Below are 24028 nucleotides of genomic sequence, written 5' to 3' on the forward strand. Positions count from 1 at the left end.
GACAGATAAGTGGAAGTGGCACCGGAGGGGGGCGGAGACAGATAAGCGGAAGTGGCATCGGAGGGGGGAGGAGACAGACAAGCGGAAGTTCCACTTTTGAGTGGAACTCTGCTGTAAGGTGGATTCCATTTTATAAATTGTTGCACACAAGTACAATTGGGTTATTTAGGCATTGGTATTGAGGCTTTGGTTATCGATATTGGGCTTGCGCTGTGGTAAAATTCGTTTTGTGAAATTGGATTGCATGGATGTGAACACCCATGCGATCTTATTTCATTGCAGAACATAGGACTGCCAGCCCCCATAATTCCCCACAGAATAGAGTGTTTTATAAAAACATTTACTCATATTAGAAAAGTCTATCAGATGCAGCATTTCTTGTGGTTATAAGATCACTGGCTCTCAGTACTCCCCCCTACATGTTACACTGTACACGTCACTGATGCACATTTGCAGCATAATCTCCCAGCAGCCATGGATTCTCACACAGCTAGTGACAAAGCGGAAGTCTCCGTACGTCGCCTAGCAATGGGGAACTCGGCCGTCAACGCTGGGATACGTAGTGCGCTTGCGCAGAACGGGCGGCGGAAGTGGACAGCTGGTTCCCCAGAATGCTTTGGGAGGAGGAGCGAGAGCAAAGATGGCGGCGAATCCGAACTCTACCAAACCTCTGTTTGAATGTCCGACCTGGTGAGTGGAGGGGGTGTATGGAGGAGATATACGGAGCTGTGGGCCTGCTGTCGTGCGGGGAGAGACTAAGGGGTGAATGGAGAGGAAATAGCAATGGATAAGAAGCTATAAATCAGTAATGAAGGGGAGGTGTGGCACAGTGATTGGGGAATGGTTCCTATCAGGGGAGATGTGCAGAGGACTCGTGTCTCTATCTGTGCATATGAGGACAGACCTGGCAGCCATGAGGTAGCATGCAGCTCTGCAGGCCAGTGCTGTGTTCAGTCAGAGCCATCATCCTATGTAATATTTGCAGATTACATTGGTCTAGGTCAGTGCTGTGTGTCTGCATGTAGTAATCACACAAAACTGGGACATTTGACAACCAAGCAGAGATCCTAAGGCTTTAAAGTGTTACTAAAGCCTTAACTTTAAAATCACTCTGTATATGCAGTAAGGCTGAGTTTGCACTTGTGCGATCACAGACATTGCATGTGGTTCGCATTGCTGTGCAGATCACAAGCGATAAAAATTCAGGCACACAGTTTGTATGGCTGAACTCGGAACCAGAATGGTGCAGGACCCTTTTTTTTGTTTTTTTTTTGTTTGCACTGGAATCAGATCGCATGGGTGTTCACACTAATGCGATCCAATACCTGTAACATTTCAGTTTGCACTGCGATCTGTGAACCCATCTGGGGGTGATTAACTTTACATTGACACAGGCAGCTGTTTGCAGATGTCAGTGTTAACTGCCTGCGATTCAGGTGCGATGCAGGAATCCGCACTGGAATCACGCTGCCTTCCGCATCACACAAGTGTGAACCCAGCCTAAAGCATGCTTGTTATAATCACTGTGGAACCTAGGAGGCTAATTCTCCACATTGTTTAGAAGGCTGTTTGATGCTGTCGTTTAAGGGCCTACCCTTATTCTTCTGTCCCCAATGCATCTCCTGATAGTACAGAGCCTTTGGGGCACTCTGCACATGCTCAGTTTATGTATTTCTAGAGAGGTTTTTATTTTTTCCTTGGGAGGGTGCATGTGACCAGCACAGGGCCAATCAGCACTGTCCAGACAGAGGGTCAGGGGTCCGGCAGCCTCATAGGACAGTCAGAGTAGAATGAAAACTCCTCCTGCAACCTTTAACCAGACACTGATAGAAGTCACAAGACTGCTTTATACTGCTGATGAGAAAAGGTATTTAGCAGTTTGTTTACTAAAATAATTGCATTTCCATGTACTGTGGGAGACCAGATATAGTGAATGCAGGGTCCTGTGTTTAGTAACACTTTAATGCATACCTAGTGACCTGATGGTTAAATCCTAAGAGCCTGTGTTCGTGGGATTTTCTTTTCTCTGTCTGGGATAAAAATGACCTCCCTCACTTTCAGCCCTGACTAACTCATTGCTGTGGTCCTGTGACAAGCCAACCCAAGTATTCTTCTCTTCTGTTTACCTGGGGGAACTAAGAACCCTTAGGAAAACAAAGGGTCCTCCTTTGAGTGTCCATTACCTATGAGTCATGGACACCTCCAATTAAATGGCTTCAAATGGGATCCTCTCGGGAGAGGGAAGAAAACGTTCTCACAGGCTGGGGACAGATGGGACATGGCAGCATAGAATCAACATTTCCTGGCACAGGAGCCAGTGGCATTGAGGGACTAGGGACCCAAGTGGGGGCTTCAAAGCTGATCTCCAGCTTTTGTTACACTTTACGTAGCTTGGCCCAAACAAACTATGTCCCTCGCTAACTTGAGAGACAACTGGATATGCAGCATGAACTGTATGTAGCTGAGGCTGCATACAACATACTGCACGGTGTTCTGGGTTCAAGCCAAGACTTTGTCTCATACCTGGAAAAAATATTCTGTTTGAGCGGTTCTCAGCCATTCATAGAAAGTGATGTATTCTAGCAATGAATACAAAGCTTCCTCTGAACTCTTCCTCCTCAGAGGTTGTGACATCATCAGTCTGCCTCTCTGACTCAGCCAATCGGAAGAAGCTTTGTAATAAATGCTAGAATGCATAGCTTTCTATAAATGGCTGTTAATCTGAACCTAGCTGAAGCTAGGGGGACTTGACTAACTGCCAGTGACAATAATTCAGTGATCAGTAATATACACTGTCACTGTACTAATGACCCTGGCTGTGAAGGGGTTAACGTCTAGGGTGATCAAGGGGTTAAATATGTGCCTGACTATGTGTAGAGTGTGCCACTTTTTTTTTTTTTAGAGATCTGTTTCTCATCCCTGCTTTCCAGGGATGAGAAACTGATAGATCACTCCCTCTGTACAGAGCTATGTGGTGTTTACCAACACAGGGCTCTGGGCTGTTATGGCACACAGCCAGTCAGCAGGTCCTGTCCATAAATCATTGGCCGGGACTTGCTGACAGGCTCCCGCTATGTACCATCACAGTGGTTGCCAGCCAGGGGGTGCTCATGCATACGCCTTAAACCGGGAAGTAGGCAGTGACATTGCCTACAGCGGCCGCTCTCTAGTCCACTGTTTTCCTTGAATGTTCCTTTGCCACTAGCCCTCTAGCCACTATCAGTGGTGCCCAAACTGTGACCCTTACCCTTTTGGGGCTCTTGGCTCACTGTTGCATGCCGCTATACCTCCCCCCACTGGTCCCTGACGATGGGATGCTATACCTTCGCCCACCGACTACAGTCCCCCCCCCCCCCCTCCTACTATTCACCAACCCCCACCGATTTCTGAGCCAGAGACCTTGTTTACTTCCACTGACAACTAATAGGGCATTTTTTACTTTAACTAACTGTGCCTCAGTGTAGCCCACCTAAAGTTTTGAAAATAGTGAATTTGTGTTTATTTAGAAAGTTTGAGGACCCCTGCCCTTCAAGCATTTTCTTCAAGCGAACAAAACTGGCATTTGTCATCACTAATTGACTTGTGGCTTTACTAGATTTGCAGAAAAATTCTGTTGTAAATTTATGACAAAAATAATGCAGAAGTTTTGGGTCATTTGGAGCTTAGTGAGTCTAGTGAGCTACAACACAATTCCTATGATTGATTTAGTAAAGATGTTGAGGCTGTTCACTTTGGAAGTTTGTTAGTAATTAAGCTGTGTCCAGCTTGTTTAGCAGATCAACCCTTGTTCCTTTTTTTCTGAAAATGATTTGTATGACAGCACTCATTTGTTTTCATGTTTCTTGGTGACCTTGTTAATTTCTCCTCCCACTTTATAGGGCAGGGAAACCTCCTCCTGGCTTGCATCTTGATGTTGTGAAAGGAGATAAACTTATAGAGGTAAGGATATCTTATATAAGCCCCTGCTAAGACTAGCCGTGAATGAAAAGCTTTCTTTCATTAGCCTGCAAGCTGAATGAGGGAAATATAATAGATTCCTCTACCTATGTTAAACAGCATAGATGAAGGAATCTCCACTGACAGCTATTGTATTTATACAGTCAGTGACTGCATCTGATTGGATGCAGTCATTATTCAGTTGACTATTTTCCACCTGGTTCCTTCAGTTTTTAAATGGAGCTAGGTGGTACACAGCCAAAATTTGAGTCATGTATGGCAGGCTTATGACTGATTGAAGCCTTTCGATTTTCACTGCTCTACTGTATTGTAGATGCAATACAAATTTATTTAAAGCAGGTCTGGACAAATCCTGTCCCTTTTTATAACTAAATTAATCTTCCTAGGCTGCTGTTTTTTTTTTTCCCTCTCTTTGCTGCAAGTTTCTGTATAAACGAAGTTCATTTTGGAAAAATTCTGTACCTGGATTGGATTGTCTCCTAAGCTTAGATATAGTAGTATCACAGCAACCTGACTGATTGCTACCTTTGCTTCCCTACAGTCAGGGATTGGACAAAATAATGGAAACACTACATGATTTTCAAGTGTGAAAGTGATGACATGTTTCGTGTTGAAGGCAGAAGTGATGTAACATTATTTTGCTTCCGCTGTCTGATGAGACACCTAGCTAACACGTGGAAACCTCATTTTGGTAATTCACTGTATGAGCTGCTAGTAATACGTAGTCGTGTTAGAGTTTACGGAGTTTCAAAGAAGGCAAATCATTGGCGCCTGCTTAGCTGGTGTCCCTGTGACAAAAGTTACCAATTTTATTTGCGGTGTTGCGATGTACAGGATCAAAGGCTATGACGGCATATACAGTTTCTAGGAAAACGCTGTCTGATACGCAGTAGTGCGGTTGACATGGTCAACTGACCGAAAGAGACAAGATGACATTGCGCAGGATTGTGATCCAGAATAGGAAAACTGCTGCAAAAGCGACTACAGAGCTCAATCTCAGTCTTCCAAAGCCCATGTCCACAAAAACTGTGCGGAGAGAACTCCATAAGCAAAACATTCACGGGCGAGCTGCAATTGCCAAACCACTAGTGACCAATATTCATGCTCAGAAGAGGAGAGAATGGTGTAACACCTATAAATCGGGGACTATTAATCAATGGAAGACTGTAATGTGGTCTGATGAACTGAGGTTCACACGGTTCCTAGCCCCCAGGGGTGTTTACGTTTGGCGAACACAGTCCCAAGCTTACAACCAGGAATGTCTAGTGCCAATGGTAAAGCATGGTGGCGATGCAATCATGGTTTGGGCAGCCATATCTTGGTATTCTGTAGGTCCCATCACCACCTTGAAATGTAGAGTCACTGCCAGCAGCAGTGTACAAATTTTGGCTGACCATGTGCACCCCATGGTGCAGTCATTGTTTCCTGAAGACCGCGCCATTTACAAAGACCATAATGACCCAAATCACACAGACAGCTAATGTTGTTAAATCGTGGTTTTACGTGCATTCAGACAAAATCTCGCACCTTCCCTTGGTGCTGCAGTTGCCAGACCTCGATACAATAAAGCCACTATGGTCAATTTTGGAGAGCAATGTTCCGGTTCGTTTTCAGCTTCCAGCATCTCTGCGAGAACTGGAAAGATTTTTGCATTAAGAATGTTATCTGATTCCATTATCCACCATCCAAGACTTTTATATCAATTCCCAGGAGAATTCAGTCCATCTTGGATGCCGAAGGTGGTCCAACACCATGTTGGGAAACAATTTTGTTCTTTTACCTGGCGTTTCCATAATTTTGTCCAACCTCTGTATGTTTGAACCATTTTAGATAATGTAAAGAGGATATAAAAGCTGAAGTGGCATGTGGAATTGCATCGGTATGTACTTGGTTTAGGAAATGCAGAGTAAAATGTTCCGCACTTGATACTAACCAAGATATCTATGCTCTAGTTCTTTTCTAGTGCATACCTCATGATATCTGGGTCCAAGGAGTGCTAAATTAATGTCCATAAGCATTTAAGCCCAGTGTGTGTAGTGACGCTCTGGGTTATAACTTATTGTACATATTTTAAAACATGCAAAAATATAACTGTTTACTGGGTTGTATTATAAACTCCTCATTGAGAACCAGTATTTGTTTCAGTTTTGTACTATAATTGTGCTTATTAAAGCATTTCCTTCAAAAGTGTAGCATGTTCCTCTTATGTACATGTTCTCTCTTGCTGGATGTAAGTTATTAAGGATTTATGTATTGCGGAATGAGAATCTGTGTTTTAGAAAACTGGTTGTATTTTGTTCCTTTTATGTGTCTTTTTGTATGCATTTCTTGTCTCACTATATACAGTCTTCTTAAAGATGATCTCCACCTTTTACAGTCACTTTAACTAGCTTGTTTGGGCCAAGCAGCAGAGCCTAAAGGGAATTTCGACATACCTGTAAATTCAATATTTTAAGTAGAGGACACAAAAATTGATTCTTAGACCTTGACACCTATGCTGCTACTTTGATGATTGGACACTGCCAATGGATTTGCTGGGACTGCCCCCAGTGTACCCATGTAACCTGCTAACTCTTTGAAGCTTCAGGTTTTTAGCAAGCAGTAAGGAGATGAGAAAAGAGGGGAGGGACTTGTTTCATGTACTGTACTACAAGGTATGGAATTTTCAGGTATGAAAAAAAAAATCCCTGTTAATCCTACAGGACACAGAAATCGATTCTTACACCATGGGACATACCCAAGAAACTAGGAGGAGGGGTGGGCAACAAAATAGTAGCAATCAAGGGCAAAATGCTGGTGCTCAGGAATAAGCAATATATAGAGTATATCAGCTATGAGAGTCCATATAGACCATTTAGATGTCCATATCAAATAAGGTGAGTAGGCTGAGGGTTATCAATAAAAAAGAAGCACTAGGGCAAAGCTGCTTCTTTATTGAACAGGAATCAGAAAGCCAAGTAACACTTGACAAAGGAGCGCGCATGCTGAGTGTGAGCCTTGCGCATGCTCTGAAACGTATTGCGTTTCCCTGCATACCGGTGACGTCACGCCACCCGGCGCTGCGTTCCACACACAGCTAGGACCCAGAACCATCTCATCCCTGCTGAAGACTAGACGCCAGACAGCGGCTTCTAATTCCCCAGTTTGGATGCGTGGATCCCCCCGCTGCTGGAGCATCACCACAGATGAGCCTAAGCTTTTCACACTTTATGTGAGTTGTTACTTGGCTTTCTAAATTCCTGTTCTGTAAAATATTGCACTTAGAGGCGCTCTCCTGTTCTTTTTCAAAATAGCAGCAACAGGATCCAGAAAATATTAGCAAGGGTCAACAGACCCGAACAGACAGTTCATGGCAGAAGCATCTTGCAGCCAAAATGCACGTCAGCAGAAACCCAGGCAGTCACCTCGCAAAAAACAGTTTTGAAAACATGAGCAGTGGATCACTAACAGATGCTTGATGCTGGAAAAGCCAAGGAACCCTGATGCCTCAGAGAAAAGGATAAGGTAGAGAAAAAGAAACTTGTTCCCAGAAGCACTAGAAAAAAAGGCAAAAAACCCACCAGCAGATGGAAGAGGAGTGAGGAAGCCCATAGAGCAGTGGTTCTCAACTCTGGTCCACAGGACCCACCAACAGGCCAGATTTACAAGATAAATGTAATGCATCACAGGTGATATAATTTGCTGCTCAGTATTCTAGTCTCTTCTCCCCAAAGTAATACTTAAAATCTGGCCTGTTTGTGGGTCCTGAGGACTGGAGTTGAGAACCACTGCCATAGAGGGACCGTCCTGTGGGAAAACAAGAGTAATCCAGTCCCAAGGGAAGTCCTTGCAGGTAGCCATAGAGGACAGTCCTGACCCTACCCATAAGGCAAAGCGGAAATCGTTTTGCATGCCTTCAAGGCAGAACAACTAGAGGGAGAAAAAAATTCCCATGGGAGACAATGGGAAGAGCTTCAGAAAAGCAAGGGCTGACTTCCAGGATGCTTTGTCCCTATGAAGGAGAAAAATTAAAAGGGGCTGCCATTAAGGTAATAGGGGGGAGCCCAAGCAGCACTACGGGTGCCAGGGGCAATGGAGAGAAGACAGCTGCCTTTGTATAAGGGCCCTTGTTAGGAGAGTAATCCCCAAGAATGCAGAAAGATGCAAGTACCGGGGCACACAGAAGGTCACAGCAGGTGACAAAAAACATTTGAAATAAGAGTGCGAGAGCCAAGGTGTTAGGAAGAGGACCTACAAGGCAAAAAAAATACCTGCAGAGGGCTTGGTTTGGCAACATCAAACATAAGTCGCCGGATAGATAAGGATGAAGAATATGTTTTTAGATTGAGTTCCCCACCATCACACTAGGTGAGAATTGCCTCCCGTAAATGCACAGTATAGGGGAAGAAATCAGCATACAACAAGGGTCACCCAATCTAGAGGAATGTGCATAACTGGTGAATATCAGTGAATTAGAGATGCAGGGATATCTCTTGATAAAAGGCTGTAGAGCAGTCATAGAACTGAAGATTTCTAGGGGAGGAGGCAGGCACGTGGCGAGGCACCTCCAAGCCACATGTTGAGAAGGGAAGGACTGGGAATATGGGCAATATGCCCTTTTCCATTACTAAGTCAGTGAATTAAAGTCAACCAGTACAAAAGGTCAGGTTTATGAGATGGCTGGAGCAGAATGGCCTCCCAGCCCATATAATGGGCAACTTGGTAATCTGCAACACTGATATGGGGATGGAAGGCTATATCGGTGCTTAGAGTAGAGTCTGAGGGTTGTAAGCCAAGGGGATATGTGTTATGGCAGTAAGGGGTGGCACTTGGTAGTGAAGCTAAACTCCTCTGTAGTGAGGAGATTCCTATTGTGACCCTGGGTGGAGAAAACAGGGCACGGGCTACCTTGAAAAAATCTTCAGTAGAAGCTGAGACAAAATCTCATCGAGGGGAAACTAAAGAATGCTTATAAGAGAGTCCCTAACCCTGGGACCAGACACAGGCAAAAAAAAAAAAATATTCTAATGAAGGGAGAATATGAATACGATTTACAGTATGTCTGGATTAGACCCGGTACCCCAAACAGTACAAGGCTGGGGGAGGGGCCAAGTAATATGCAGGATTAACCTAAGGGAGAAGTATGTACATTAGCGTTTGTTTCAAATAATTAGGCTCAGAAGCCTTGTAGTAAAAAGTTTCCCTAGAAACCCTAGGATATTATTGTTCAGGGTGTCTAATAAATGAGCACCATTGAGTGTGATATTTTTTTCCAGCAATGGAAGGGCATTATTGATGTTTGAATAGATATTGAATATAACCGATCATGCTGTTTTTAAAATTTAAAGCTAGAAAAAAAATAGAATTTTAGAGAGATAGCGGCAGGTCTACAGGAAAGAGGATAGAAGCCTAGCTTTTGCAGTAATTAGGACAGGTGTTTTAATGCCGTGATGGGACATGTCCCTAAATGGACAAGGGTCCCTGCACAGCATTTGGAAAGTCCTTGTCATTCTACCTAAAGGGGAAAGATGATCACCTCTTGTGACTGTAAAGCTGCAAGGTATAAGACCGTGAAATAAAGGGCTTCCGGGGGATGAGGGTAAACCTTCATTGTGAAGAATGCTTTTGAGCAGGTCCAGTAGGCTTATGCCATGAAAGGATGGATCTGCAGTAGAGAAGGACACCTGGAGAGGGTGAACAGATTATACCCATTAGGTAGAAGGAGAAAACAATAGGTGTAATTCTGAATAGTGGGGTAGGAGGAGCCTCCCTCTCCAATTACCTTAATGTATTCCTCCAAAGGATTTTCCAAAGAGGAAGCCTACGAAGGCACATTTCCAGAAGAAGCAAGGGAACCGCTATCAACCTGCGAGGAACTGGGTTTCCCCAGGGCCCTCAGTGGAATCCTCACCATTTGTCATGTGTTCCAGCTCCCATCCTCCTTTGCCAAGTGAGGATCTTCCCAGTGGGGTACTCACAGAATGGATGCAGACTGAAGGGGTACAGCATACCCATTATGAAGGAATAGCAATAATTCAAGGTGCTATCTGAATTCCTGAGGCTGTACTGCTGAGATATTAGGCAAGAGGTGAGATGGCAAACAATCAGCTTATGTCATAGGCAGAAAATTTCATTCAGAAGTACGCCGTTGGGACCCTAAGCACTGTGTCTCTAGGAGGTGTAAAAAAAAAATGCTACAGTATCTCACAAAAGTGAGTACACCCCTCACATTTTTGTAAATCTTTTTTATATCTTTTCATGTGACAACACTGAAGAAATTACACTTTGCTACAATGTAAAGTAATGACTGTACAGCTTGTATAACAGTGTATAGTTGCTATCCCCTCAAAAATACTCAACACACAGCCATTTAATGTCTAAACCGCTGGCAACAAAAGGGAGCACACCCCGAAGTGAAAATGTCCAAATTGAGCTCAATTAGCCATATTCTCTCCCCGGTGCACATGTTACTCGTTAGTGTTACAAGGTCTCATGTGTGAATGGGGAGCAGGTGTGTTAAATTTGGTGTTTATCGCTCTCACATGGCACCTCATGGCAAAGAACTCTGAGGATTTGAAAAAAAGAATTGTTGCTCCTACATACAGATGGCCTAGGCTATAAGAAGATTTCCAAGACCCTGAAACTGAGCTTCAGCACTGTGGCGAAGACCATACAGCGGTTTAACAGGACAGGTTCCACTCAGAACAGGCCTCACCATGTTTGACCAAAGAAGTTGAGTGCACATGCTCAGCGTCCTATTCAGAGGTTATCTTTGGGAAATAGACATATGAGTGCTGCCAGCATTGCTGCAGAGGTTGAAGGGATGGGGGGGTCAGCCTGTCAGTGCTCAGACCATACGCCGCACACTGCATCAAATTGGTCTGCATGGCTGTCGTCCCAGAAGGAAGCCTCTTCTGAAGATGATGCACAAGAAAGCCCACAAACAGTTTGCTGAAGACAAGCAGACTAAGGACATGGATTACTGGAACCATGTCCTGTGGTCTGATGAGACCAAAATAAACGTATTTGGTTCAGGTGGTGTCAAGCGTGTGTGGCGGCAACCAGGTGAGGAGTATAAAGACAAGTGTATCTTGCCTACAGTCAAGCATGGTGGTGAGAATGTCATGGTCTGGGGCTGCATGGGTGCTGTCGGCACTGGGGAGCTACAGTTCATTGGAGGAACCATAAATGCCAACATGTACTGTGACCTACTGAAGCAGAGCATGATCCTCCTCCCTCCTGAGACCAGCTTCATGGCAGTATTCCAACCTAACGACCCCAAACACACCTCAAAGACCACTGCCTTGCTAAAGAAGCTGAGGGTATAGGTGATGGACTGGCCAAGCATGTCTCCAGACCTAAACCCTATTGAGCATCTGTGGGGCATCCTCAAACGGAAGGTGGAGAAGCGCAAGGTCTCTAATATCCACCAGCTCTGTGATGTTGTCATGGAGGAGTGAAAGAGGACTCCAGTGGCAACCTGTGAAGCTCTGATGAACTCCATGCCCAATATGGTTAAGGCAGTGCTGGAAAATAATAGTGGCCACGCAAAATATTGGACACTTTGAGCCCAATTTGGACATTTTCACTTAGGGGTGTACTCACTTTTGTTGCCAGCGGTTTAGACATTAATGGCTGTGTTATTTTGAGGGGACAGCAAATTTACACTGTTATACAAGCTGTATAACTGTCACTACTTTACATTGTAGTAAAGTGTAATTTCTTCAGTGTTGTCACATGAAAAGATATATTAAAATATTTACAAAAATGTGAGAGGTGTACTCACTTTTGTGAGATACTGTATATTTAGTTAGCAAAATCGAATAAGCAATATTATCTACAAGGCCAAATTATGTGAGACCGTAATTAGGGGGAAAAAGGTGTGATTACCCCTCCCTGTGCCTTCAAAACTGCTTGGGTGCTTGTCCCTGCAGTGTGTCTTGTATAAAAGGATGTAACTTGTATGTACTACAGTTCCAAATAATGATCCTATAAAGACATGCATGGCCAGGAACCAGCATGTAAATATACAAGAAAACCACGTCTTGCCTTGCCCACATTGCTGGTGCTGTCCGAGGTTTAAGCCTGGACAGGACCCCCCAAAGGGGGTTTTTAGGGTTTGGGTGCCATAGAAATGGACTGCGTCCTTGGGGCTGCACAGCACTTTCCTACTTCTCATTGCACCACATGTCAAGGTAAGCACCTAAAGCAGGATCCAGTGCCCAAAGCAAACCTTCCAGGCCAGGCTGGCACCACTGTTGTGGGGTCCTTTTTGTGCAGTTTTCAAGGTATACACAGAGGGTAACCAATCCAGAAACTTCTAGTATACCATAAGTCAATGAACAGATATTGATAGAAGTTGACTAAAGGAAATCTAGTAAGAAAAAAATAAATAAAAAAAAAAATGTTCTCTAACAGGAGAAGCGGTTCATCACTTAAGGGCCCTAGCAAAAGAAGCCGGAGTTGGTGGGGTTATATGGTTTTAAGCTTTCTGGTGTCCAATCACCTGAAGGTAATGCCATATAGCCATGGCCTAACAATCAATTCCTGTGTCTTGTACTATACCAGTGATGGTGAACCTTGGCTCCCCAGATGTTTTTGAACCAATTTCTCATGATGCTCATGCACTCTGCAGTGTAGTTGAGCATCATGGGAAATGTAGTTTTGAAACATCTGGGGTGCCAAGGTTCGCCATCATTGTACTATACTATGTTATCTTTACACCATCCCCTCTGTTAGATCACAACCTGTATTGTATTACAACCTGTTCCTGTGCTTTATTAAAAAAAAAAGACTTCTACCTGTTTTCACAACTTCTATCGGCGCTCACGTGATTCCCGCCTCTTTTCTCTCCCCGTCTGACATCTCCAGAGAGCGGGGCCAAGAACATCTTCTGACTTCAGCTGGGAAGGAAAAGAGGAGAGAGCCGGGAGTCACGTGAGTGCCGATAGGAGTTGTGAAAACAGCTAGAAATCGGCTTTTTTTTTTTTTTTTTTTTTTTTTAATAAAGCGCAGACACTAGGATACACATTGTAATCTAATAGAGGGGATGGTGTTAAGATAACATTGTTTTGTAGCAGAAGGGAGCAGAGCGGTGCTAGTGAGAGCTAACAGGCAGGGAGGGGAGGGGAGGGGAGGGGGAGACGGAAGAGAGCTGCAGACAGCTGCGGATGACGGAGGCACGTACACTGACCACGGCGTTAGGGCTCAGCAGCCATGATACACTGTGGTCAGTGTACAGAGGGGAAGGTAGAAACTGGCAGGATCAGCCAGGTTTTTTTAGGTGATACGGTGGGCCAAATTACAAAGCGCAAGCACTGTGCTGTATATCATGCTATAAGGGAACAGGATCTGTTTTTTTTAAGATATAGAGTTTAAACATACAGCTGAATGTTTAATATTAAACCAAATTGTGCAGTCTTTGACTCATCAGCTTTAATGTTAGGTCAATTACCTGACCTCAAAAACAATTTTTGTTTCTCAAGAACACTGCTATATACTAATATATTCCCAATTAAGCCTTGTAATTTGCTGAGCAATAGTATATTAAATGGAATATCTGTAAGCATTTTTAGTTGCAAAAAAAAAAAAAAAAAAATGGATTGTTCGGAAAGGCATTGATAATGTTCCCATGTCAAGAGAAGTTTTTGAGGTCATTTGGGAATATTTGCCAAGCATTGACTTTTATAAAGGCATACACTTTAACATGGTTTGGTAATGGTTGTTGACAAGGAGTTAATAGGGGAATAGTAAAAAGCTTGGACTAGCAGGCTTTACAGGCACATTCGCATGGCAGTCTCTGAGCTCATGCAACATCATTTCTAGCTTTGCCCAGGTACTCATGTGCAAGATCCCCACATGTTGTATTGTGAAGAGCTTTGGATAAAGCCACCTCTTTTGCCATTTGACCTATTTGGAGCATGTGTTTAAGCTTTTGCTTTTGTTGTATAATAGAAAATTTCTGTTTTTAAATCTTCTGTCTGCAGAAACTGATCATCGATGAAAAGAAATACTACTTGTTTGGGAGAAACCCTGATATGTGCGACTTCACAATCGATCATCAGTCTTGCTCTAGAGTTCATGCAGCCCTAGTCTACCACAAACATTTGAAGAGGGTCTTTCTTATAGATCTCAACAGCAGTAAGTCCAGTTAATATCCATTTGTAATTATGACCCATACCTCCTAACACCAGTCATGCACACGAGTGAACTTTTTGTCCCATTTATTCTCTTGTGCAACCCACTTTTATTAATGTACTGTAACATGAAAAATTAATCCTGATCTATTTTCCTTTTTGTTGAATTATGTCTGCAAGGGTGGATGGGGGGAGCATGACGATTTGAAGTAAACATGTACTAAATTAAGAATTCTTTCCTGCAGGGATGGCAGGTTTCTAACCTGTGTTGTGAGTGCAGAACAGATTATAATTTGCTACAGTTTATCAGCTATAGTTACCAAGAAACTCATATTTGATGCCTCTTTTGTTTGCTAGTGATAACTAAGCATTTTTTTTTAGATATAAACTGAACTGCTTTAACCGATTTCATCCCCCCCCCCCCATATCCTTTTAAACAGTTCTGAACACCTGTGGGTGGGAAGAGTCGGCAGTGGTCACATGATTAGGAGTCATGACTGTAGTATGGATCAAGAGCTCTCTAACAGCTCGGTGTCTGTGCTGGGCGCATGCAGTGAGCGAGTGTGTCCTTGGCACAAAATCCTTGTTGTCCAGCATCACGTATGTGTGGCACATATGTCACACAGGAGGCAACAGTTTAACATTCAATCTTTGTCAACAGTTTGAGTTTTGTAAATGAGTACATTTAACCACCTTAGCGGTATTCCCGAGCGTGGCTCGGGGTTAAATTTCAGAGCCAAAAGCGGTAACCCCGAGCCACACTCGGGGTACCACCAGAAGCATCGCTGGATCCTGTAAGCAGGGTTACTTACCTTGTCACCGGGATCCAGCGATGTCTGGCGGCGGTTCTTCCTCCCGATAGTCTCCGTGCCCCGGCTTCCGTCTCCTGCGACGCGACGTTCGCAGGGGGGAGGAACCGGCGGCAAATTCAAATGTAAAAACACACCAAACACACTGATACATTGCAAAATAAAAAAATCACACTAGTTGCCCCCCAGTGCCCTTTCCTGCAGTTTTACTGTACTTTTTATGTGTGTGTGTGTGTATGTATGTGTGTGTGTGTATATATATATAATATAATAAATGTATACAGTTGGTTTGGGCTGCTCATTCACAAGAATTACATGCAAAATAATGGTACCGCTTTCAGCACCTAAAATCCGAGAGAAGAATCATACCGCCAGGGAGGTTAAATATATACAACCCTGTGTTCAAAGTCATTGCTCCTATCCCTGTCCCAGTCCTAAATTGTAGACTCTCCCTCCGCTTGTTGATGGATGTTACTAAGTTTCAGCGGAAACCGATAAATACTGCATGCTAAATTACCACAGTGAAAACTTTAGAGATTCATCAAATATGCTGTCCGGCTAATGTGCTTCACTTGACTTTCAGCTTAATTGTAGAGATGAAGGTAAGTAAGAGGACTTTATACAAATATGTCTTGCTCATTTCTAAAAGATGCAAACAACTTGTCTGTTATCTCTACCTACAAACTACTTGCTTGTATCCTCCCCCCCCCCCCCCCAAGTCTCACTGATGATGATCTCCATTTGTTTATTCTCTCCCACTCCCCTCTCTTCAATCATAGTATAGGTTTTCATGATTTCATGGGGAAAAAGAGTGTATGGAGAGCTAACATCACAGACTTTGAAAAGTGCTTTTGTGATCAATATATAAACCATTCCGTTGCTTGTAACTTTAAGAAAGGAGTGGATGTATATAGTCCCCTCCCTTCCAGTTACTTTCAACTTAGTCGGAGAGGAACCCAGGTGGGTAGAACATAATGACTGTTATACAAGCTGTACACTCACTACTTTACATTGTAGCAAAGTGTCATTTCTTCTGTGTTGTCTCATGAAAAGATATAATAAAATATTTACAAAAAAATGAGGGTTGTACTCACTTTAGTGAGATACTGTTTCTGTAAACTGGCAAACACACACCCCCATTCAGTAGCTTGGACAACTGGTATGCTTGCATTGTGAAAAGTGAAGCAGTGTTTTAGAGGGCTGGGTGCAATAAGCAAATATGCTCGTCCTATATCAAATTGTACATATGAGTACAAGCAAGGTTTTTCAAAATGTTAACACATTGTTATTTGCATTGGGCCAATCTTTTAATTGTGTATTATATTTTTTTTTGTCAACTATCCATTCCATTTAAAAATGGATCACATATTTCTTTTGTCTCCAGCCCATGGCACTTTCCTTGGACACATCCGGTTGGAGCCTCACAAACCACAACAGATCCCTATTGACTCCACCGTTTCTTTTGGAGCCTCAACGAGAATGTACACGCTTCGAGAGAAACCTCAGACCCTTCCATCTGCCTTGAAAGGGGATGATAAAACTGGCGATGATGATGAACTAAAAGGTCTCTTAGGGCTTCCGGAAGAGGAAACTGAGCTTGACGTAAGTGGTCTTTAAACCCTTGCTGCCTAGATAATGCATGCGTGCAGCACAAAGAGGGGGGGATTTAACACTCACACGCTGCACTTATGCGTTATTGGGTGGCAGAGGTTTCTGTGCTGAAAGTGCACTCAGTGGGTGCTCCAAGCACAGAGACTAAGCTGTTGGACAGCTCCCAGTTTCTAGTAATGATTGGTATCCTGGGGCTCATGTGAGCACTGTGGCAGCCAATCACGGTGGTCACGTGATCAGGCTTAATAGCCCCGTTAAAGAGACGCCGACGCTGGGCTAGAAAAATAAAACTCCCTGAAAACTAATGTATACTGGTTGGCTAGAGTTCACTTTTCAACAGGTTTATAGGAGTCAGAAATTGAAACTACACAATCTTGTTCTAATGTGTGAGCACACTTTACCTTGTTAAAGGTGTGTGTGTTTGTTCGTGTTCACATGTACGTATTGTCATGTTTGTATTTTTTTTTATTTTTGCAAATGGCTTTTGCAAAAACAGATACCTGATTTAGAAAAAATAAAATAAAAATTGAGCAGTTCTGTGTACCTTTTTTGCTAGTCATAGTTCTGACAGTTTACTAAACTCTTTGCTGGTCATTGTTCTTGCAGTTTACTAAACTGTATTATGTCTTTATAGAATTTAACAGAATTTAACACTGCACACAATAAGAGAATATCAACACTTACTATTGAAGAAGGCAACTTGGACATCCAGCGATCACGAAGGAAGAAGAGGAATTACCGCGTTTCCTTCAGTGAGGATGATGAAGTTATAAATCCAGGTAAAATGCGTAGAATTCGGTTAATATTTGTACAGCTATGGTGCATTGTTAGGAGGCAAATATATTTATTATCAAAGAATACTCTAAATCAGTGGTTCTCAACTCCTGTCCTCAGGACCCACTAACAGGCCAGATTTTAGGTATTACCTTGGAAATGCCCACTACCGGAGACAGGCCCCATATATGACTTTGTGTCATTTATGTCTGTGCTAAGCAGTGATTGCGAATATCATATTTACCTCAGGCAGCGGGGCCAATCCGATGTGCTTCATGCAAATTTGGTAATAATAATAATCTGCTGCTGATCCTTATACTATCCATTTAGCAGTGATATGAAATCGCTGAATTCTTGAACTGTAATTGGTTTCATAAACCTACCAGTGCTTCCCAAAATGGTTGTGTAAATCTCAGAATGGTAAAAGCTTTGGCAGGTAAAATTGTTCTATTTTATGTTTTGTATTTGTGTTTGGCCTTTAAGTGTAATTGCCGTCATTGATAATTTATGAAACTCCACCCAGCAAAAAAGGTTCATTAATAATAGGGTTTATAAGGTTTTCTTTACAAAAAATGTAATGTCAGTGGAAAATTTGACTTGACTTTGTGAAGCGATGCACATTCACAAGGCGTTCTAAATTCATCAGAAATGCCTCTGTTATAGAAAACATGACAAGTCCTCCTGTACACTATTCTAAATCAGTCCTAACATTTGACAATTGCATATCTTCTTGTAAGGCCTCATTTACACAGGCATATGCCTGTGCAGGGCCATTATTACTTGCATGGCGATGCACTGGTCTTTCTTGCAGGCAATCCCTTTAATAACTATTGGGACACAGTGCGATGTCCCCGAACATACGCAGGGTGAGTTTGGGGACACGCACCTACCTACACGGATGTAATTTTGGGACACGGATGCTGTTTCCGTGCAGCTATTATTTTCCAATAGACATTAATGGGGATGCGTGGAACACGGTCCTGCATAGGCATGTGATATTGTATGCCCTGTGTAAACAAGATCTAAAAGAAATAATCAGTAGTTGTGTCCAGAAAGATGATTATAAAATTGTATTCGGGGGGCAGCGCATTAAAACATTGGTGACGTAAGGGTTCTAGATTGGATTTGGGTGCTAAATTAACTGCTAAACGTTGGTAAGAGTGAACAGCCTGTTACTCAAGAAATCTGCTGACTCTTCCAAGGTACATTCATGGCATCCCTTCAACAAAAGAAAGATGAATCACATTGGTTGAAAATGTAACTATTTGTCTATTTCCACAGAGTAACTACTAGGCATACTACATTTTTTTATTTTATTTTCCCTATAGAGGATGTAGACCCTTCAGTCGGACGTTTCAGAAACATGGTGCAGACAGCTGTAGTTCCAGTCAAGGTAAATTTAAATTTTCAGCCGCCTTGTTGGATATACAATATATTAGACATCTTTTTGTAGGTTGAAAAGAAAAAAAAGAAAGACAGACATTGTACTTTAGAGACACTTTAATATTCGTTTTTTTTTTTTCCCCTTGCAGAAAAAGAAAACCGAAAACCCTGGATCTCTCAGCCTGGAAGATTCTGTTGGTCGGCGTGTTCAGAACTTTCCATTTTCTGGGGGCTTGTATGTTGGACTCCCTCCTGCCCATTCTGAAGGAGGAGGACAGGCGCCTGGCAGCCATGGAACATCACTAATTGGTGGGATGCTTTTCCCTAATTTGGCACCGGAAGTTGATCTTACTCCAACCACCCCCACAACTGCCCCTATCACAGCTGCTCCTACTGCATCAAGCTTTGTTGCTGAGTCTCTCAATGAGCCCAAGAAGAAGAAATATGCAAAGGAAGCTTGGCCTGGGAAAAAGCCTACCCCTCTTATTTAAAAGACCTAAAGTAAACTGTAATAGCAATTGGAATAGCAACTATACAGAGGAACTTTAAAACCAGTGGATATGTTCATTGTAACAAAATTCAGAACGGTCATATTGTCTCTTTGCAATTGCAGTGCAGGCAGAAAGTAGGATAGGCTTTTTTTCTCTTCTAGATATTAAAGCATTGCTGTCAGAACAAACACTCTGCTTGGAATGAGCACTCAATATGTCCTTCTGATAAAGAATCTGTTACACTAGAACAGGGAGTATATGGTCACTTCTACAGATCACTCCACCGTGTATTGTTCAGCACCTGGACAAGAACCATATAGCCTGGGAGTCTAAAAGAAGCCAAGTTGGAGTAAAACTGCAGAGAATTGTTCCACCAAAGAAGGAATGAACATGTGTATATATTTTCTTCTTTCTGGGAAATGGAGACCTATATGCGTCTGTACATTGATTATGGATTTTTGTATATGTTAAGTGATTTTACAGCTGTAAAATGAAATTTACTAATGTCCTGGTTTTGTTATATTTTAGTGTTTAATACACTGTATATATTCCTTTTAAATACTTTCTCGAGTTGCCCACTTAAATATTTTTTCTTTTTTGAACATATTTTAATCAATGAGAGTGAAAAAAAAAAAAAAAAAAAAAACCTCATACGCTTTTAGATGGTTCCTTTGTCACAACTTGGTAATTCTGTGGTTGATATCCAGAAGTTCACAAAAGACAAAACGAAAAAGTTAAAAGATAAGTTCACCTCTAAATAAATAAATGCACATCTTTTTGTGGGTAAAAAAAAAAATTATTCTTTTATTTTTTACTTGGAGCTTGTACAGCATTGCACCTGCGATCAGCAGATTGCAGGTGCCATGCAGGACTCCTGCAGACTTGTCAATGTATCTGTGTGCTCATACGGCCAGATAGATGCATACTAACAGGAAGAGACCATGAACTACCAGAGCGTTTGAGAGCGTTGTGGTAGTTGATTCAATTGAGAACTACAAGCTGACAGCCGTACATGTTTTTTTTCTTTTAATAGTGACAGCAAGCGCTGGGAGAAGGGTCACTAGAGGCAGAGGAGTGGGAACATGTTACACAGGTTGAACTAGATGGACTATTGTCTTTATTCATCCTCAACTACTATGTAACTATGTTCCTCCCGTCTTTGGGGCAGAACTTGTAAAGTTCCCAAAGGTGAACTTATCCTTTAATTTATCTCCATGCTTGCTATAGGTAACTCACAAGAGGAAAATAGAGGCGGTCATTCCTGAGCTATCATGAGAGAAAGAGACAGAGTAAAAATTGTAAGCTGTCAATCCAGAAACCACCACCAGCAAACGCCAGGTGTCCAAGCCGGATCTGATAGACTCCCATTACAGAGATCAGTCAAGCGTGCCCAATACACAATCACTCATGTGGAGCCGATTCCAGATCCAAATATCCTCCAAGTCAGGCAGCCAAGTCTCAGTAAATGACAGACCTCAGATCAGAGATATAAAGGGAGACTCCTCATGGTATAGTAAATCAGACTAAGGTTTATTGAAAGTAAAATTGGCCACTTACACATTATCCAGTAAAAAACAGCATGAAACGATTTTTAAGCCGATCAGTAGCTCTGGGCTCAAAAAAAAAAGGCCCCTGGATCCTCCACAGCAACAAGCGCCACGCCAGCCAGGCTCCGCCTCCTCTGCTGCCACTTCCAGTAATGTCACCTCGGGCACGCTTGACTAATCTCTGTAATGGGGGTCTGTCAGATCCGGTAAGAGGCTTGGACACCTGGTGGTGGCTTCTGGATTCACAGCTTACAATTTTTACTCTGTCTGTTCCTGGGATTCCCCATTGATTCGTATGTGTGTGGACTTCTTATGAACTTTTACTCCCCAATTGATCTTTTGTGGATTTTAATATAAAAAGCGCTGCACATTATCTCAAGCTCATTTATATCCACGTTTCAGGATTGGTGCAAGCTGCTTTTTTCTGTTGATAAAGGTTTTTTTTTTATTTAGCGCAGTATTATATCATGAGAGAAAAGTGGAGACTGCCATTGTTTAGCTATCTTTCTGAAAACTATAGTTGCCTAGTGGTCAGGCTGATCTGTACTTTATTCCTTTGGTGACCCCTAAATAAGCATGCAGGTTGAAGATTTAGACTTACTCTAAATTGCTTTCTTGCTCCAGGTCAGAAATTTTAAATGTAGGAAAAGTAGTTCCAATATTCAGCTCCTTTGACTACACACATGCGCACGTACACACATTTAACTGGGAATTGTTATATTTTACATAGCAGAAGCAGCTGTCAAAATACACCTGTTCCTGTGTATCAACTTGCATGGTTAACTAGGTTAAGATGATGCTTATCCTTTTTTGAGTTCAAACATCAGAACAAAATAAGTAAATAGGTTAATACATTATCATAACCAGTAGCCCTGTATTGCAAGATGACAAGGGCCCACCCACAACAAGGAGCATTGGAGGTAGAAAACGCTGGCTGGCAGGGGAGTGAGAAATAAGCAAAAAAATTATTTCTCCCGTTAACCTAAACAAAATGTGGGGTCTGAATTATGGAGGATACATCCCACTGAAAGTGTGTGGCCCCCCCCCCCAAATATAATTTAAACAGGATGGATTGTCTAAACCACCCTCTATCAGAAAAAAAGCCTGGAGTTAATTTATAAAGTAAACCACTTTTTACTGAATAATTTTTCATCCCTGCGTGGAGGTAATTATCCCTTAACTACTTGCCGACCGGCTGCCGCAGTTGTACGGCTGCAGTCTGGCGCTCCCAGGCAAAGTGACGTACATGTACGGCGCTAGACTGGGAGGAGCTAGGGGGCGATTGCTCACCGCCGGAGGCGCACCCCCACTTGTCGGCCGGCCACTTGCTATCTCCCTCTGCAGTGTGAGGAGGACAGACGGCTGATGTAAACACAGCCGTCTGTCATTCTCACTAAAGTAATCACAGAGGCTATGCGATCCTGCTATGTAGGATCGCATGTCTCTGTGATTACATCACAAGCCACGCCCCTCCACAGTTAGAATCACGCCCCTAGGGACACACTTAACACCTTGATTAACCCCTTCCCTGCCAGTGTCATTTTTACAGTAACCGTGCATATTTATAGCACTGATTACGGTAGTAATGTCAGGCAGGGGTCTGATCTGTCCGCCGCAATGTCGCAGTCCTGCAAAAAAAAAAATCGCAGGTTGCCGCCATTACTAGTTAAAAAAAAAAAAACAATAAAAATGACAAATCTTTCCCTTAGTTAGTAAACGCAATAACTTGCACAAACCAATCAATATACGCTTATTGCGATTTTTTTTTTTTTTGTTTTTTTTTTTTTTTACCAAAAATATGTAGCAGAAAACAAATTGGCCTAAAATGTTAAATTTAGATTTTTACATTTTTTTTTTTTTTTTGAGAATTTCATGTGAATGTGAAAAATATAGTTATTTTTTCAAAATTGTCGCTATTTTTTGTTTATAGCGCAAAAAATAAAAATCACACAGGTGGTCAAATACCACCAAAAGAAAGCTCTGTTTGTGGGAAAAAAAAAGGGACATCCATTTCGTTTGGGTACAGCGTCGCACGACCGCGCAATTGTCCGTTAAAGTCACGCAGTGCTGAATCGCAAAATAGGGCCTGGTCTTTGAGCAGCCAAATCTTCCGGGGCTAAAGTAGTTAACTGCCTCCTCTCAAGAGGAAATAAACTTAATGTTTATTACCCCAGTATTTCATATTGCTATGTGGCGGCAGCTAAGAACCAAGGGGATGTGATTACTTATAAAAACAAAAGATTTTTTTTATATCTATACAGAAATATTTTGTCTTCCATTTCAATTTTAAACTGAATGCGTTATTTTACAAGGTGATCATTTACAATCACTTTAAAAAAATATTATTCTTTCCTCATAGCCGAGGCTCTATGCGCCTTTAGTTGCTCTTTACTGTACTCCTTTTGTAGCTACCAACTTCTCATTCTGCAAATGCAATTATTCTCCAATGCCTATGTATATCCCCTTGCTTAATTACTTTGTCCCCTTCCCTAGACCAAGTTTGCAAACAAGGATATCTTGACATTTCAGATATGGATATTAAATCAATTTGGTCACTGTACCAGCCAGACATCTAGTAGCATTCTCAGAAACCCATTGGTAATAGCAGCTCCCATGTGTCCTTCCTTTAAGGTTTTCTTTGAAAATGACACTGGTTCATTTATGTATTATGATTATCAATAAAACAGTAGGCAAGGGGAGCTGACACAATTTCTCTGTGATAGGGTATATAACAGCCAGAATGATACTAGGCGAGAAAAATAAGTATTTTAGTGCTTTTAAGACTTTCAGTGTATGATTGATCTACATATGGCAAATTTACTTTAAGGTAGAACTATAGGCAAAGCTTTTTTAATTAATTTTGGATATTGCAAGAGAGGGTTACAACCTATCAGATTTTTTTTTTCCTCCCGCCATCTTTGTCACATTTTGGAGATTTGAGAGTGAATCTCCCTAACTGGCACAAAGACAGCAATAAAAACATGATAGAGTACCAATCCCTCTATACAACTATAAAACGAAAAAAAAAAAGTTTTGCCTTTTTAGTTATCCTTTAATAGTTTCTAGTGCTAATGCATCAGCTAAATTGTGTGTGAAGTGTATGTTTAGTCAAAATAGATCTCATTGAGAAAGGATGTGTAGCCCACCTTTTTCAGCACTCTTCCTGTATAGCAGTGTAGCACCCTCCTAGACAGGTGCTAGGTAAAAACATCTATTGCTCCTGCTGCTTATCAGGGGAGCTTGGTTTGTTAGTTTTGCCTGTCACATGTTTCCAGGTGTGATTTGCTGGGTCTGAGGCAGTGTCCCCACTGTATCCAATGAGGAAGTTTGTTGGACAGTGG

The 24028-nt window shown here is 42.2% G+C and overlaps 1 protein-coding gene across 1 annotated transcript; it reads left to right on the plus strand.

Annotated features, from left to right (window-relative positions):
• The first annotated feature begins 595 nt into the window (after nucleotides 1-595).
• PPP1R8 (protein phosphatase 1 regulatory subunit 8) lies at nucleotides 596-19699 on the plus strand. Its single transcript, XM_082247298.1, has 7 exons — nucleotides 596-690; nucleotides 3879-3939; nucleotides 13923-14076; nucleotides 16266-16483; nucleotides 17127-17271; nucleotides 18595-18659; nucleotides 18799-19699. Exons 1-7 carry the CDS (start codon nucleotides 641-643, stop codon nucleotides 19138-19140), a joined length of 1035 nt encoding a protein of 344 aa, XP_082103424.1. The 5' UTR covers nucleotides 596-640; the 3' UTR covers nucleotides 19141-19699.
• Nucleotides 19700-24028: the final 4329 nt, after the last annotated feature.

The sequence above is a fragment of the Pelophylax lessonae genome (assembly GCF_965119305.1).
Source record: "Pelophylax lessonae genome assembly, chromosome: 2".
Classification (NCBI taxonomy): Eukaryota; Metazoa; Chordata; class Amphibia; order Anura; family Ranidae; genus Pelophylax; species Pelophylax lessonae.

Coding starts and splice junctions, on each gene's coding strand:
- PPP1R8 (XM_082247298.1), top strand. CDS start 641: ATGGCGGCGAATCCGAACTCTACCAAACCTCTGTTTGAATGTCCGACC. Junction 3,940..13,922: donor AAGGAGATAAACTTATAGAG/GTAAGGATATCT, acceptor TTCTGTCTGCAG/AAACTGATCATCGATGAAAA. Junction 18,660..18,798: donor CAGCTGTAGTTCCAGTCAAG/GTAAATTTAAAT, acceptor TTCCCCTTGCAG/AAAAAGAAAACCGAAAACCC.